Genomic DNA, 17,754 nt, shown 5'->3' with positions numbered 1-17,754 from the left:
ATTTCATACAGGGTCTTAACTTCCTTGGGTTGGGAAGGTTTCTGCTGGCTCCAGAGAAAGCAAGACAAAGTTTTCATGAACCAAAACACACACTTAGCACCAACCATTTAAGAAATCTCCTTTTGCCTACTGCTATGCTTTTTTGCAGGTTAATGGAGAAAAACATGTCATTTTGATTTTTCAGGATGAGATTAGTGCAGTACCTACCTCATCCTTGTCAGCAACACTGAATGTATAGACAGGACTCCCCATCAGATGGTTTTCAAACACAAATACATCATAAGCTGCCTGACTGAATTCTGGTGGGTTATCATTGACATCTACTACACGAACAACTACGAGTGTTTCAGTGCTCAGAGTTGGCTGACCTCCATCTGATGCCTCCACTCTCACTTCAAATTCATTTATGGTTTCATAATCCAGCTGCTGGCTCAGGCTGAACTGGCCTGTGCTTGAGCTGACAAGGAACACTGGGGAGGGGGTTTGAGGTCGCTGGTCAGTGATTCGGTAAGTCACAAAGGAGTTGGCCCCAGCATCCAAGTCTGTAGCAGACAGTGTCAGCAGGGCACTTCCCAGCTCCTGGTCTTCAGGGACCTTCACTTCATACCTGCTCGATGAGAAGACTGGGGGGTTGTCGTTCATATCATCAATGACGATGGTCAGGTTGAGCGCTGTAGATCGCATGGGTTGACCTTGGTCACTGGCAATCACAGTTAAGTTATAGAAGCCTTGTTCTTCTCTGTCCAGCACCTTTTGCAGGAAAATGAATCCTGAGCTGTCAATATCCATTTTTCCTTCTCCACCCTTCAGGTTGTAAACCACTAATCCATTAAATCCTTCATCCATGTCTGTGGCTGACACGCCAGTGACATTGGTTCCCACTGGCATGTTCTCCATGATGGCAATGGTGGTGCTGGTTGTACCAAACACAGGGCTGTTATCATTGACATCTGTAACTCTGATAAACACCATGGCATAGTCAGCAGTGCTTCCATCTGACAAGGAGATATTGAGAGTGTAATTTTTCTGGGATTCATAGTCCAGTTTTTTTTTTGTTGAGATAACTCCGTTGCCATCGATGGCAAATAAAGCAGATTCCGTCAGCACCCGAAACTCAACTGGTATGTGGGGATTTAAAGCCTTATACTCAACCTGTGTAAGATACAGCATATCATCAATAAATGAATTAAAACACATAAACCACTGTCTGAAAAATAATAGTAGTTTTAACTATGTCCAGACTCATGTTATGGTTGATACTGTGGATTCATATCAACTTACAGTTGATACTGTGTTCTCATTCTTACTTCTTTTAATGAATTTTCATTCAGATACATGTTAACTTCCCAGATTCTTTAAAAAAAGTAAAGATCAAGCCTCAATATACACAAAAATGCAGAGAGGACTGCCTTTTATTAAGATGTGAATATATATAGCACAGAATAAAAATAACAGACTGCACTTTAACCTCTGGTTCTGTGTTTCTTTACATGAAAAAAGGGGGGAAATTAACTCAAGATGTCTATAAATCAAAACACTAAAACACATTACCTTCTCACTGCTTTGATATGAAACCTCCCATCTGTGTTCAGACCTTCATCCAAGAAGGCGCTATCATGGTGCATTCCAGTGCTCTGCTTGTCTGAGCATTTTTTTGGATCGAAATGAAGAGCAAGTTCTAGAGTGTTCTTTGAAAATGCCTTTATGACAATCCTCTGATGGGAATTCGCATGTCATCTCACAGGGTTTTAGATTTATCACCAGAAGATGAGGGAATATTGCCTATCCTAAGCTTTGAGCCACTAAACACTTTGAAGGGTGTCCAAAGTCAACAAACTGTTTACTTTCTCAAGCAGTTCAGAGGTTAATTTGATTTGGAGGCCTGATTTGGGTTTTTTGGGGGGTTTTAAAAAATGCTAGATGGTAGCAGATGCTATTTAAATATTTGCAAATGTTTAACTGGAAGCAAACCCACCTTTATGGGTGATAAGTTTCATCTGAGGGATATACTGCATGTGAAGCTTGATATGTAGAACACAGTATTAGTATGTAGTTCTCCATCAGTCAGGGAGATTTGCATATTTAGAGCACATCTATAACAAAATTAGGATTTTCTTAGACCTGCCCTGTCCTATATAGAGGTAGAATTCTTCTTACTTGTGCTACTTCAACAGGAGGAACCAGCTCTTCTTTCACAGACACATTGTATGTTTTCTGAATAAACTGTGGCCTGGAATCTCCAACTGCAAAGATTTCTACTGGCACTGATGAACTTCTTGGAACGGTCCCACCTGCAAACAAAAGGAAACAATTTCTCAGCAGATGCACAAAACACCTACTGACCCCCACAAAAAGACACTTTTCTATGGGTACTGCCTTTTTTAAAATATTTAATCCTTGGTGCTGCTGTTGTGGTATTGCCTCAGAGGTCCTCACCAAGACCACAGACAAAGAATGGACTGAGCAATCCCTTTTGTATCCATATTCCTCACAAGACCCTTTTTATCCAAGTGACCCTTAATTTGAAGACACAGACCTCATATTGACCAAATCAAGGAAAAATCACAAGGCTGAAAACCACTTTGTATTCTCATTATAGCAGGAGTGGGATGCCATTCCTAGGTTACATTTATTTCTGCCATTATTCAGGTCTTAAATGTTCACTGAGTTCTCTGTTATTCTTTTAAAACAAAGAAACCCCCAATAATTATGGATAATGAAATGATGTTTGTGTTGGTCATCCTAAAAATGGACTTGGCATCTTCAGTTTACCCACAAGGATGTGCAAATAATGACCAAATTACTCAGTACATTTAATTTTCCTTTTATTGACTGATAAAAGAGCTATAAATTTCTAATTTTTTGCCTGAATTTTTGTTTCCTGTGCTGTGCAACACCAGTCAGTAAATTAAAAGATGTGATTATATATATAATACAAATATAAATAAATTACAATTATATATATATATATATATATATATATGCTATTTCACATGTTCTTCCCACAGTCATGAAGAAAACAGATTTCCTATAATGCCATCAGCAGGAACAGTTTTACCAGAGATGCAGCAATTATTTTGGAATAATAAGACAGTTTCTTATCTTCAATGAACAAGACCAGATAAAATATATAGTATTATTCAAACAAAGCCTGCAAACCTATTTTGACAGCATTCCTTCAAGTAAAAAAATCAAACAAAACCAAAACTCATCACCAGGATTAGCTGTGTTGACCAGGACTAAATCCTGTCTTACCATCAGTAGCTGTTATCCACAAAACAAACTTCTTAAGCTGGTTGATTTGTAATGGGATTACTGTTCTTAAACTGATTTTTCCTGTGGATGTGTCCAATTCAAAGTGTCCATCTTCATTGCCACCAGCTAAGATGAAGCTTATCTCTCCATTTATACCATCATCTGCATCAGCAGCAGCAACCTGGAGGAAAACAAAAATTGTTTTACTCTAGGTTTTGTGTATTCATCAAATTTTCTCCCATTTTAGATGTACAGGAAAATCAGGTAAATATTGCTGCAGTTAAATTTGGTTGTACCTTTGATGCCTACTTCCTATGCAATTCTTCTGTTAAACCTCAGTAACAAAGTTTGCTCTTGGATGCACACACATGATATCATTCCAGCAGCACAAGCAAAATCCTACTCCTGTGGAACTCATGTGAATTACACCAGGTTTGTATCTCAGAGAATTGGTTTCATAACAATTCCAAAAGTACTGGAGGCAGACTGTTCAAGTGGTTTCATCAGGTGCCATGAAATCTGCACATCTGGGTATGAGCATTGATAGTGACTCTCTACAGATCTCAACTCCTATTTCCTGTTTTATTTGGTTAATTGTTTTACTATGTTAGAAAAAGTATATTGGATCTAAAAATTATCCCCAATGCTCCAGCATTCAGTAGCCTTTCAAAAATGCTGTGCCATTATTTGAGCTTCTGGACTCTAACAACATTCAGTTTTTATTAAATACTTTACAACAACTAAATTCAAGAATCTTATTTTCTGTCTATATTTGTGGAATTGAGGCTGGTGCACAGCAACAGAATAAAAATCCTTTATAATTTATTCTCTGATCTGGGATGTGATTAAAATATTCAGGACATGGTGATTATGAAATATCAATAGCTCTAAAATCAAAAATGGATTGTTTCTGAACTCAGAGCTGTTCCAAAAATATTCCCTACTCAACAGAACTGCTTCACAAGTTTAAGCAAGGACTCATGCATGGATTCCACTCAAAAATGTCATTTTTGCTCAGTATTTCTAGTACCTGAAGAATGGCCATTCCTACAGTCATATTGAGGAAAATATCTTGTCTATATGGTGTGTCTCTAAAGGTTGGGCTGTTGTCATTTTCATCCAGCAGCACTATGTTGATAGAAGAGTTCACCGTTTGGTGAGGTGGCAAATGATCTCTAGCAGTGACCTGCAAAAACGATGCAGTGAGAAGACTGTGTTGTTCAAAGGAGTGTTGTGGAGGTAGAAAAAAGGTTAAATAAGAATTACAGGCTGAGGAAGTTGTATCAGCAATGGTATTTCCCTCCAGATAACATTGCTCTCAAACTCTTGGTTTGTTTCTTCAATTAAGCTGCTGTCCCTACTCAAGGTTCGGCCTCCTGCCAGGACAGATCAGGTCTCACCTGTTGGCCTCAGGTTACCTTGGAGAGAAGCAGGCTTGTTTTTAATACCTGTAGATGAATAGAGGGCACTCTCTCCCTGTCCAGCAGCGTGGAGTTCCTCACAGTTAGGATTCCAGCTGGACTCAGCTGGAAGGGACTGTCATCTGGAGTGAGACTGAATGTTCCCTGGAAGCCTCCCTGCAAACAGGAAACATGTTTGTCATTAAATAGGGTAATCACTGAACTACTCCCTTAGGATACTTTCTCCTTGTTTTCCACATGGAAAGGATGAAATCTCCTGGTTTAATTGAGATTACAGTTCCAAAAAAAAAACAAAATTAAAAAAAAGAGAGAAGCAAACAACATGGAAGAAATAACATGCAGGCTGAGAATGACTTGCAGCTTTGTGTTCATTTTGTACTTCTGCACTTCCAGATTTGGGACCTTATGCAAGCCAGAGGAGTTCCAAAGAGAGACAAAATTTATTCTTTGTCTGCAGTACTTTACCCCTTAAAGAAGGGAAACTAAGTTTGCTTTGCTTAAGCATATTTAGATAGTCAGAAAAAAAAAATTCTATTCACAATAGCCATAAAACACAAATGCATTTTACATTATATTTCAGAAGTGCAGTACTTGTAGCAGCCACAAAACCATCATCTTTTTACCTCATCTTCATCAGTAGCTGTTATTTGAAGAACTTCCAACCCATTTGGGAAATTTTCTGGAAGTAAGACATCATAACTTGCTTGTGACAGTACTGGATAATTGTCATTTTCATCTCCAATAGTAACCAGAACTACTGCATCAGCTGTTTTGAAAGTCTTGTCTTTCTGAGCTGCCTAGAAAACAGAGCTTACAGCTGTAAATTCCATGCCTTGATAACAACAAGCTTAACACAAGGACATGACAACTGCATATTTATAATTAATTACATTTTCCTCTATTTTGAGTTTTAAATGGCAGGGTGGAGCCTTAATACCAATGACTATGAGAAATGCTATTAACAGTAACTTGGATTTACATATTATTTTCTGAAATTGAGACTAAAATACAAAAACAATCTCTACCTGAATGCCCACCACAAGGTTTGGACATATTTCTCTGTCAATTGAGGTCTTGACTTCCAACACTCCAGCGTCATTGATTGAAAAGCTGTTGTTATAGGCTGGGGGGTTCACTGAAAAGCAACAAATTGGGAAGGGTTAATGAGAATGAACCAGAACTGGAAGTCTGGTCTGCCCTTTGTTAACTTCTCAGTGTTAGCTGAGTGTTAACTTCTCAGCCACAGGAAAAAGGAACATGAAAGGCTGTTTTTCAAACACTCTGTCCTTAAAACAACTCCTAGAAAATACACTCACACTTCAAGGGTCTCAAATTAAGCATTTTATAAACTTCTGGCAATTTCTTCAGGAGGAGGAACAGCTCTTTATGGAATACTCTCTCTAGATGGTCCTGAATGTAAATTCTTTGATCAAGCTGAAGCCTCTAGAAGTGGCTTACACTTGAAATCAGGAATTGATTTTTGTTCCCTCTAAGAAGGGTATGAACAATCAAACATTTTAGAAGTAGCTGGACCCCACAATAATGACTGAGATCAGGCTGATTTAGCTCGTGGAGCAGCTCTGCAGTGAAGCTGTGGGCACTTCAAGACATCTGAATGGACCCTGCACTTCCTTATCATTCCCTCCAGTAATAGGCAAATGAATCATCCTGAATTACTATGTCAATGTCTAGAAGAAAATAAAGGCTCTTACCTAGCTTGATGCTGTAAATTATTTTTTCATTTATACCTTTGTCTCCATCTTGAGCCAAGACCTCTGGGAGAACAGCCAGAGGACCCACCTAGAAAATATACATTAACCTGAATATCTTGGAAAAAATACATATTAACTTCAAATATTTCCTTAGATAAGTCACAGTTTTGATTAAAGAAACAAAAAACATGTATTTAATCAATGTGATCCAGAAAAAAAGTCTTTCTTTGCCATATGTGATTTACAGTGGAGAATGATAACCAAGATACTTGATGGATACACTGTGCTTAAGAAACACCAGATTATGAAGCTGCAGTCACAGATGGAATTTATGTTGAGAACATTGACTATTTCAGTTCCATTCCTCTCCTGGAAAACAACACACAAGTCTATTCTCCAGCCCATATAAAAACAGTAATTTAAAAGATAAAAACACTTTAGAAGGGCTAAAACTGTTCCTTTCAGAGAATTAAAGATGAACTTCTAACAAAAGGAACACTGGAGGTGTAACTCTCAAAGTATCTATGATTAAAAATACATTAACAGGAAGATAACGACATAGAAATAGGGATAATAATAAAACTTTTTAATTTCAGTGGGTTACTCTGATAATACTATAATGAGTTTTTTTTCAGAATACATACAGAAATCTGAGTCAAACAAATACATTCCACCAAGAAATCTCTATATATAAAAAAAAAAAAGTTACTAAAGTAATATAGACCATGGCTTGCCATTCAGATCCTTATTTTTGCTTACCTGATTGTGACGCTGTATGAAGGAATTACACTAATTAAAACTTATTTCAGGACTGATGGACAGCCAGTTACCCTTTGAATTTTATATTAAAAGCCCTGTTAAAACAGGAATTTGGGAGGCTTTTTTCCCTTTTCTTTCTTATTTTTAAATTTTTTTCCCCCAAAATACAAAATTACATGTTTCTATCACAGAAAATTTTATGCTTCATATAATTCATGGCCAGTTTACCTGGTAACAGCAGCATTCAGAGAAGAGCTTTTACCTGGTTTTCACTGATATTCCCATGGTACACAGATTGACTGAAATAGGGGTTCAAGGTATCATAATCTTCCACATTAATTATTAATGATGCAGTGGCACTCTGGTTTCCAAATTTTTCCTGCATACCAAGGGAAAAGAAAATAAGAACTACTGTTGTGGAAAAGACCATTATCTCAGTGGAAAGTACAGCAAAATATTATTACATATATTTTGCTGCATTTTTAACCTGAAAACTCTCAGTCTGTCAGATTTTTCTATTTCTGGAATCCAGTTTTAGGAATAAAACTATCAAGAGGTAATCTTTCTTTAGCTTCTCATTTTCTATCATGTACGTAGACTACAGAATAGAACACTGTACTGATTTCTAGGTACCACAATAATCCTAGCAAAACTATTTATTTTTAGTTCTAAAAGAAAATTAGGCAAATACATACTCAAATCTCCAAAAAGACAAACAAAAATCCTGGTAAGATGCAGCAAAAATTTGAGAGATCTGACAGAATAAATAGGTGAATATGTGTTACAGCACTGGAGAATGAATATGTACAGTATTTATACTTAGAGAAATACAGAAAGAAATTTGGGCTGGTACTTGAGAGGCTGAAATATTAAGAATATGCTACTTTGTCTCCAGTATAAACCAAGTTGCAGACACAACATTTGGCTTGGGAACTCCCAAAGCTGTAAATTTGTAGAAACTGGCATCCTATAAAACAAAGGAACTATCATTGTAGAAGTGCTGCAGGTCTCATTCTTTTAATTTGTGTCATACCTTTGCTTGGACTGTTAAATTGAAAAAGTTGACTTCATTGTAATCCAGTGGTTTTTTCACCATGATGTTTCCATCTCCTTCCCTTATAGAAAAGTAATCAGAGTTTGGGCCCTATTAAATGAATAAATCAGATACTTTATATGATTGATGATGAAATACATTTTCTTTTCTCTTTTTTCATCTTTACTATTGCACTATAAAGGTGCAGGAATGTCTCAACCACCACCAATGGAAAGAAAAAGGTTGATTCTCCTCCACATGTACCTCCCCTGTCAGTGCCAATAGAATTTCTATCTGAATTATCCTATGGCACACTGGGGAATGGTATCAGCTTCCTTTCACCAGCTAAAAAAGGAGCAGACACAAGGTCAGATGTGAAGATTTCCACTGCAGATATCTACATTTAGTTGAGATGATCTTACTTCAGTTGGCTTGAGGACTGAAGACTGACAGCAAATCAAATATAAACTTTAAAAGGGGAAACAGCTCTCCCTCCTGCTACTGCAAAAGACCACCGAGTTCCTTAGCTGCAGCTGAAGAGTGCCATAAATCATTCCACAAATGTTAAGAAACAATATTCAGGCCTCACTGCATGCCAGACTGATCCTGTGTTATAGTTTGAAAGGTCTCTTGGATGTTTTGCAGATTATTAGTCTTTGCAGTGTCAGGGAGCAAGCTGGGATCAAGTCCCAGGCTATGGATCTATGAAATTCAAACTGGTGTTCACAGTTCCCAGCTAACAAAGGTCACTCACCCAAAGACTGTAAGTAAGGATGCTGAATTCTGGTGAAAAGTCCTTATCCTCAGCTTCCACTTTTATAACTGTGGAATTAATTCCAGCTACCTAAGAGGAAATAGAAATCATCAAATACTCAGTCACAAGCTCCCATCCACATCCTTCCCAACTTGGGGCAGGAAAGTTGTGCCACCTGCTTAGCAAATCGCTTCCTGTTGCCATTTTTGGCTTTCTCCATCACCCCACTCCCCCAGCTGTATGTGCAGCCCAGCCTTTCCTTTTCACACCCACGAGATAGCGCAGATAAGTCCCATAAGGGTGCACGTGAGGAACTAATCTCAGTGAGGTCACATTAGAAGCTCCCCAGGAGGTAATTTAAAAACATCCCAGGAAAAAAATATCAGCATTTGCCATAACTCACCTCTGATACTGAAGCACTATAATTAGCTTGCTGAAATTCTGGAGCATTGTCGTTTACATCTATCAATTCTACATTCCGTCCATTCTCTATCTCAACAGTCTTGGTAATGGAAGAAATTACAACAGTGAGGTGGCAGCATTCTGCTAACATTTAATTTTATCTAAAATGAGATCCTCAAAGAGATACCCTTTCATTAAACTACCATTTAGAATTAGTTTACCATTCCTAAAGTTAACTTTTTCAAGTTTACTTTAGTTTTCTGTGAACAAAAACACTCCTTTCAATCAGCAGACTTCAACAGGTTATCTTCTACAAGGTACTCTGAACTCCCTGCATCATAGCTTTCAATTAAATAGTATTGCATAAAATAATAATTTGCATTAAATTAGACAATAAATACAGTTGATAAAGCATGGTTTATACTCACTGCTCCAATCCTTTGGCAAACAACAGAATACCAGATTATATTACCCTAAAATTGAACAAACAAACCAATAAATAATGTAACCGATTAACTAATAATATGATTATCACAGATAATTTTTGCCAAAATTATACAAAATTACTTGTAGTAGTTGAATCCTCAGGTGTGCTGTACCAAAACACTCTACTTGAAATTAACAATTTGTAATTATTTTGCTCTATATTACAAGGTTTATTTGACTGCCGTACCTCTACTACTGATACCCACCTACCCTGACCCCACCAGCCCTCTTTACCTGAGTACTCTCCCCCAAAAAAGTTGACAGAGAATACAGGAGAACATGTGCAAGAAGCATAAAAAGTGTTTTAATCCATTTGGAAAATATCCAAATGAGAAATGGAAATGTAAAATTAAAAAAAAAAAAAATTAAAAGTACATTTTCATCCAAACACTGGATTTTTCATTACAAACACTGATTGCAACAGTGTTTTTTATAATATGCCTGGTCCAGATCTGTCAGGTACAGTGCTTCTCTGAGATGGCCGTGTCCAAAACACAAATTCAGTGCTACTCTGAAATAGCACTTGTATAATAAATTGTCTGTATTTACTCTGCAGTACTACAACATTCTCCTATTCAAAAGCAACTTCAGCCAGGCAAAACACTGATATTGCTTTCTAAATTCCTGGTGATCCTCCAGAGTAAGAACTGCCTAGGAAGAAGGATCTATCCCCTTGTACGTCAAGCAACAGAGGCCCATAAATCCATTAGGGAGTGAAGTGCTTATGATTCAGGATTACCTTCTACCAAGTAACATCTGCTCAATCTCACTTTGAGGAAATAACTCATGCTCCTGAGAGGTGAGTTGTAAGGCAAGTGGCATCTGTCATAATGCATGTTTACAGCTCTCAGTACAACACACGACTAGGAAAGAACCTGTCTGGCTGTCAGATGACAGGAAAGTTTAGTTATAGGAAACTGAAGATATTTAACAGATATTAGTGAGAGCTAGATACTGAATTCTATTCAGACAAATCACTTTTTTGAAATACCAACTTATACTGTGAAAGAATGAACAATTAAAGTGCATTATCTTAATGCTATTTCTTTTTCACTTGTCAAGAAAACTTTTCTCTCTAGGCTTTATAGGCAGTAAAAATAATACCTCAAGAGCCTCAACATCCAGTGCCCTTCTAGTCCTCACAGTTGCATTGCTAGATCGAGAATCAGTTAGCAGCTCTACATAATTCAAGTGTTCAGGGAATACAAATTCTTGTAATTTCAGATGCACATTGGGTGGGACATTTGTAATCCATTCTATATCACCTGTAAGAGAAAATGGAAAAAAATTAGATTGCTTTATGGAAAAGAATTCCACAGGTTTATTTCATATGTATTGATAACTTTATTACTGGTGACTTTTGGTTGCATTTTATCTCACTTTGCCATTTTTAGCTAAACTGTAAGATCTGTTAAAGTCCCCTTAAGTACCCTGCACAAGTGTATTGATGTGTTTTTAAAACCACATAACCCAATTTTTTCCAAGATATACACACAATATATCCATAATTAAAAAGCTTGGCATAATTTACACCTAGATTTCCACCATTTTTTTTTAAAATAGCTTTATGCTGCAAAACTTTTTTTCCCACGTTTACTGTGAAAATGTAATCAAAGTCAGCCAAAGTCATTGAGAGGCCACATGGGGCCAGTTTCAGTATTTTCCAAACACAAGGGCCTTTCATATATTTTAGCTGCATCTATCAGGCAGTAGAACCCAGTGTGAATCTGGATTCAGCTGGAAAGTGAATGGCCTTTCCCTTAATGTGCTCCTGTTTGTACAGGACACAAACCCAAAATGCTGCAACCTTCAAATCAATTCTTATGAGATTTTCTACTACCATGCATTTAGGAACTGTCCTCCTGAAAATTTGATGACTTGTTATTTGTAATGATCAGGATTCCTGTTAGACTGACTGTGTACTGCTTGCTTGGTTAAATATCAAATCTGTTTGAAATTGCTTTTGAAATGTATCCTTTTAAACCGCCCAGCATGGTGTTACTAGCAATTTTATTAAAGAAAGTTCCCTTACATCATCAAGACATTTGTGTTTATGTAATCATACTTATCTTCTCATGGATCTGGATTGCAAACCCATAATCCCCTCTCCTTTCCAAAGTCTTTCCCAAACAGCCCGAATATTTCCTATGATCTTCAGGAAACTTCCAAGCTGTGTTTATTCCTTATCCACTGGTTTTGTACCCCATCACTACTAGTCAAGGATAGTAAATGCTTTCTGTAACAGTCCCATCTCTAATCTCCATGCACAGCCTTGTGCTCTTGGTCTCCAAGTGTTTCAGGAATACAACCTCTTCATCTTGCAGCAGCAGGGAGTGTCTGGAATGCTGTCAGCCACCAGCCCAGAGACACTAGATTTTATTAGTGTGTGAGGACAAAGTACAGTGAGCTGACAGCAAGCACAGAACTGCAGGGCTGGGTCTCAGTGGCACAGCTTTGTGTGGTGCCACCCTGCTGTGTGCAGTGCTGAAAACTCTCCAGGAAAACAAAATCCATCTTTGCTTGCTGCCATAGGCTGTCCAGTCCTCCATGCAGAGCAGATACATTCAGCCAAGAAGTATCAAGCAGCTGCCTCGGAAACAGCATTCCCTCCAGAGGAGAAAGCCACATAAAAAGAAATAACGGGGGAAAATTAAAGCTGATTGTCCCTCTTGCCTACTCATCAGCTATGTCAGCAGATTCATTCACACATATAATGCACACAGAAGGCCAGAGTTCTTGCTGGCTGATTAAACATCAAATGGAATCTGAGCGAAATGTAGTTATCTTTCTTTCTAACTCCATGCAAGAGTCAGACACAGCAGCTAAGCTTCCAACTCAAAATAAATGTTTCAATAATGATTGTAAAAAAAAAAAAAAAAAAAACAAAAAAAAAAAACACCACTTTTCTGGATCATGTTTGTTTTTTGTATGTTGTTGAAAGCCAGAAGCAGTGAAGTTTGCTTGTGGGCAGTAAGCATGAGATCCTAAGGGTTATGACATATCCCAAAGGGAAAGCTTTGGCCATAACTTAATGCTTTGCCTTGTAAAACTGCTGGATATCCATTAAGGACATCAAATACTGGCTGGACAAAGCAAACAGAAAATATTTTCTGTACTCATTTTCTTTCCCATTGCCTGATGTGTCTATTCAGACAATGAGATTCTTGGGTCAGGGAATTTGGGGGGTTGTATTTATTTATTCCACTAAGCAGTATTTCATGTAGGCAGCTGCTGCATCCAGCCATGGACACTGCATGTCCGTGTAAATCATTTAATAATACAGACTTATTATAAAATCCACTGACTATGTGAGATAATGAAGTGCATTTGGGAGGAGATCAGACAATTCTAGGTTAGAATCCTTATTTTACCTGTATATCCATCCAAAAAGCTTGAGAGCACCAGTGGCCTGGGTGGTACATCACAGTTGATAGTTGTGATTTCTAAGAAAAAACAGAAATGTCATGTACAAAGAACACAAAGGGACTGTGTCCAGAACTAGTAGAAGGTAAATAAGCTGATGCTATGCAAACCCAGATGCACACAAGGGTTCAAATTAAGCTCCAGGACATTTACCATGGTGGCATCTTGAAGGGTTTAAAGCAATACCTGACAGGGAGGAAGCAAACATTGGTGTCCTGTCCAATCTAGGATTTTACTGCCTGACAAGAGTGAGTCACTGCTCAATAGTGTCCTGATGAACCATTTGTGGAGACCGTAATCGAAACTACTCTTGTACCTTGGCCCTGAAATTGTTTTCTGCTCCCAAGACAACGATAAACACAAAGCTATTCCCCACAGAAATGGTAGCAAGAATCCAGGAGCTTTTTACCTGAAATTTAATCGCCTTAAGCTTTTAGAGAAGGAGCCCTTTGGGAATATTTTTTTTTTCCATGACAAATAGCTTTCCTAAGTGGCTTCTTGTACCTCTCTACATTTTCTCTGTGTGACAAAAGTGACAGACTTTTTTGTTTAATCATTAAGATCTGCAAGCTATACACACAAAAATCCAGAAATCCACCAAAACTTTCTCCCTTTCCCTGACTAGAATTTAGCAGCAAAGCTTCCAGAGTGCAATCCATGCTCCTATAGGTACCTGTGCAACTCTTGTGGCCTTTATGTGGGTTTGCACCAATGCTAAGAATGTTCCTACTTCTTATCCTTGCCATCCTTATGGATACTCAAAGGGACACTTGGTATAAAAAGTAGTGGGGTATTTTCCCCTGGCTAAGTAGATGCCTTCATGTCTGCATCACTTTATATGATCTCATTTATAAGTGAGCAGGTTTCTACACAAGTCACTGAATAGAATCCTAATGACTATTTCTAGTCAGCAGCTGCTGGATTTAGGTTTAATTCACCATTCCATCTCTGAGTACTAAAACCTAGGCTCCGGAGCAGTGAAAACCAAAAATTTGGCAGTTTGCACTTTCAGGAAGCCTCAATACAACCAACAGAATTTTTAGTGAAGTAGTTATCACTGTGAAAAGCAGAAGTAACAATGGTAACTACTCCAATCTAATTTAGCTGAGCAGCAGCAGCAAGGAATTCAACTGATTACAACTTTAAAATTACCCATCTCGAGACTCGGCTTCAGCCTAGGTATTTAAATTATAGACTGCTGCAGATATAATCAAACTCCCCAAAGATAAAGAAAACTTGTAAAAACCCTTGTATATACTATACAAGAACATAGTTTTCATCTGTCTATCACAGTCCCTGAAAGCCCAAACGTGACTTCCAAGGGCACCAAGACTGCTTGCTTAGGTATTATTTTATCAGTAAATCAAAGTATTTTAAACTTCTAGGTTTATGATTTGTATGAATTTAATAAATTTAATTTGTTCCATTTCAATAAAAGCAGTAAAATACTCAGGTATTTATAAACATAACAATACTCACTTTGTGCATCGAGACAGAGGAATGAAACCCAGCCAACCACAGCGAAAACCAGAGCTCTGGAGAGAGCCATGAGCCTTGCAGGGAAAATGTCGGACTCAAGGCAAAACCAGATAGTTGTGTCTCATATAGAATACTAGCAAAGAATCATTTCATTTACCATATCACAGGTTAGTTATTATCCTGACAAATGCTTCTCCAAGAATAAGGCAAAAGACTGGAATGTGGTTGCTCTGAGAGCAACCCACAAACTATATAACACGCTTATCATTTTCAGCTTGTGAGATCAAAGTCCTTCTGGGCAATAAAAAATAAACCAACAAGGAAACCCACATTTGTGTTGTGACACAAAATGTGACAAGTGCATTTTTAACTTTCCAACTGAGAATAAATTAGCAAGATGTCCTGGCCATTGTGAGAGAAATATACATATGCCCTGGGAAATAAAATTAGCGGGGTATGTCAAGAGGCAAAAGGACCAGCACTGCCCCTTTTGATTTCACAGTAATGGTGGAGTATCTTCACATAACTGCTCCAGAAGGAATAAATCCAGAATTCCTGTTTGAAAACTGGTTACTATTTGATGTGATGAAAAGCTGACACCTTTGATGCTTGTCTAGTACTTTACAGATACTACACACTTTAAATAAGTACAGCAGGCAGCTAAAATACTTTACTTCAATGAAGTTACCTAAAAAAACCCAACCCACCAATATTTTAACCTTGTAGAGAACGTCAAAGACTACAAACAATGGAAACAAACTACATGATTGAATGTATCTCTTGTAGATAAATATACCTTGCATTGAAAGAAGCAACTGAATACACAAGGAAACTGGTGCCAGTCCAAGGTGATTGTGCCAGCATGTTTAATCATTGTGGACACTAAAGTAATTACTGTAGGCTGAATAAGAACACAAAATACAATAAAACTGCATAAAACAACTAAAAATAAAACTACCATTATGCTGTCCTAACCTTGAATAAATGAAACGTGGGAACGACTCAAACAGAAGTAATTAAAGAAATACTAAAAGAAGTTTAAACATAGGTACCATGCTTTTTGAACTAGTGCCACATGCAGCGTGATTATGCCTTTAGTGGTGTTATTTATTGCTGGTGCCAATCTCAGGTAGGTAATTTTCCTCCCTGGGCTGATGTTTCCCCATATCTACAATGGCCAAGACTTTGAAAGTTTATGTGGCAAAGGAGGAAGGCAGGTCTGTGCATAAAACGCCTCCTGTGAAGAAGAAAAAAAGAAGTTCCCTTACCTAATTCACCAAACACCTTCAGGTTATCACAGCCAGGCCAGAACCTATATCATCTGATATTTGTTAACCAAAAAGTTCTAGCAACAAATCCTCTCGACCACTGGAAATATTAATGTGCTGGATGCCTTAATCCGCTAATAAAGACCTACTTTTGGATATCCCAAAGTAGCCTCAGTGTTCTCTGGGAGCTCTCTTAGCAAGAGGGTCCCCAGAGAGCTGGAAGCTCAGCCATGAGAGGTGGCACTAGACCTTAGAGGATCTAACTCCAGCAAGATCTCCCAGATTATCCATGGGGAAACAGCCCAAAAGCTGAAGGAAAAAGGCCCCTAGTATACACAAACCCCTACTGGCAGGTGTAGGATGAAAACTGCTGCTGAGATGCAGCACAACTCTATTAATTCTCTCTTTGGAAACTGCAACAGTGGTTTTGCTGTGAGGGTCTTGGTCCAAAACAACAGCAGGACTTCCCAAAACTTGGCACTTAATGCCCCTATGATTCCCAAAGTAGAGGAGCTCACAGTCCTGTTGAGCTTTGCCAGTTGCTGTAGCCTTCCAATGAGCTGATGGATTATTCAGCCTCCACCATGGTGCTGCTCAGAGACAGGACAAGCCCCTGACCTCAGGGACACAACCATTCTTTGCTGTCACTTGGCCTCAAGCCTGGAAAAGCCTTTGGCTGCTTTTATTTATAGATACAGCCAGGATGGGTTTCAGCAGTAAATCTATTCCTATGATAAGATAAATTTAGCATGAGTCAAGTCTTCTTTACCAGCTCTCTCTCTCAAAAATGAGACTCTATCATGGAGGTTTTTTCCAACCCAAAGGATCCTGTGATTCCCTAATTATTAAGATATAGAGAAAAAAAAAGCTCAGAACACAGTGGTACAGTTCATGAAGGTTGGTTTTCACTGAGCTGCAGGAGGAATGAGTGCAGGGTCTGTGTGTGCTGTTCTCTTGGAATCAGGAATAATTTAAGGTGTTACACCAGCCTGGAGTGGGGAGGGAGGTGCCTAAATGGAAGTAGAAATTTCATCTAGTGGCTCAAGCAAGCATCTGATGCACAGGAGCAGTTTCCCAAAACAATCCCATATGTCTGAGCACTTAACAAGAACAGGAAACAATGATTTTAAAAACATTGATTCAGGCCAAGAGAAAGGTGTTACTCAGTCACATCAAACATGCCCATACTATTCACAGACTGGGGCAACCATATGTCCACACTTCTCCTAACACAACATCTTTTTCCCTTGGAGCCAGCACTGAATTTAAAATTCTATCCTTTTCTCCAAGATTTCTCGGCATCCAGGAGATAGGCACAGCTCCAGAGTGCACTAAGTTCATTTATACCCACACGTAACAGCAGGATGTACACTGTAGCCTTCCCAATAGCCCAACTGCACAAATACAGGACATCCAAGACATCCATACAGCAATTCCTAGAAACAGAATAATGGAAAGGAATTGTATTCACAGATTGTACCATTTAAACAATCTGCACTGTAACAGTGCGAAGCAAAGTTATATTTTTTTTAAACATAGCTTAGTCTGACATTTTGCATACTTTGGTCAGTTGTAGTGCAGCTCACTGAGGAATTTTTAATCCAGATTCAAAACTTGAGCAGATAAAAATTCTTTTTAAGTTCTTGTAGTTTGGAGTAGCTTTGCATTTAATGATATCCTGTTCTTGACAGATAAAAAGCCTATATGAGGATGCTGCAATTTAATCACAAATACACATGCATGATTGAGACCATCAAACAGT

At 38.1% G+C, this 17,754-nt stretch overlaps 1 protein-coding gene across 1 annotated transcript in view; it reads right to left on the bottom strand.

The window, feature by feature from the left end:
* LOC116183374 (protocadherin Fat 4-like) overlaps positions 1-17,672 on the bottom strand; it is a 40,404-nt gene extending 22,732 nt beyond the window's left edge. Inside the window, exons 1-16 of the mRNA XM_031504283.3 lie at positions 14,725-17,672; positions 13,194-13,265; positions 10,927-11,087; positions 9,765-9,809; positions 9,338-9,436; positions 8,935-9,024; positions 8,181-8,291; positions 7,410-7,526; positions 6,389-6,476; positions 5,702-5,811; positions 5,300-5,473; positions 4,704-4,832; positions 4,286-4,441; positions 3,256-3,436; positions 2,158-2,291; positions 208-1,152 (exon numbers count right to left, since the gene is read on the bottom strand). Of these exons, the coding sequence (XP_031360143.3) occupies positions 208-1,152; positions 2,158-2,291; positions 3,256-3,436; positions 4,286-4,441; positions 4,704-4,832; positions 5,300-5,473; positions 5,702-5,811; positions 6,389-6,476; positions 7,410-7,526; positions 8,181-8,291; positions 8,935-9,024; positions 9,338-9,436; positions 9,765-9,809; positions 10,927-11,087; positions 13,194-13,265; positions 14,725-14,794 (2,682 nt within the window). The 5' untranslated portion in view covers positions 14,795-17,672. The remainder of the gene's footprint in view (positions 1-207; positions 1,153-2,157; positions 2,292-3,255; positions 3,437-4,285; positions 4,442-4,703; positions 4,833-5,299; positions 5,474-5,701; positions 5,812-6,388; positions 6,477-7,409; positions 7,527-8,180; positions 8,292-8,934; positions 9,025-9,337; positions 9,437-9,764; positions 9,810-10,926; positions 11,088-13,193; positions 13,266-14,724) is intronic.
* Positions 17,673-17,754: the final 82 nt, after the last annotated feature.

The sequence above is a fragment of the Lonchura striata genome, chromosome 3 (assembly GCF_050655825.1).
Source record: "Lonchura striata isolate lonStrDom1 chromosome 3, ASM5065582v1, whole genome shotgun sequence".
Lineage (NCBI taxonomy): Eukaryota > Metazoa > Chordata > Aves > Passeriformes > Estrildidae > Lonchura > Lonchura striata.
Note: the sequence above shows the minus strand (reverse complement) of the source record. Positions and strands in the feature narration are given on the sequence as shown.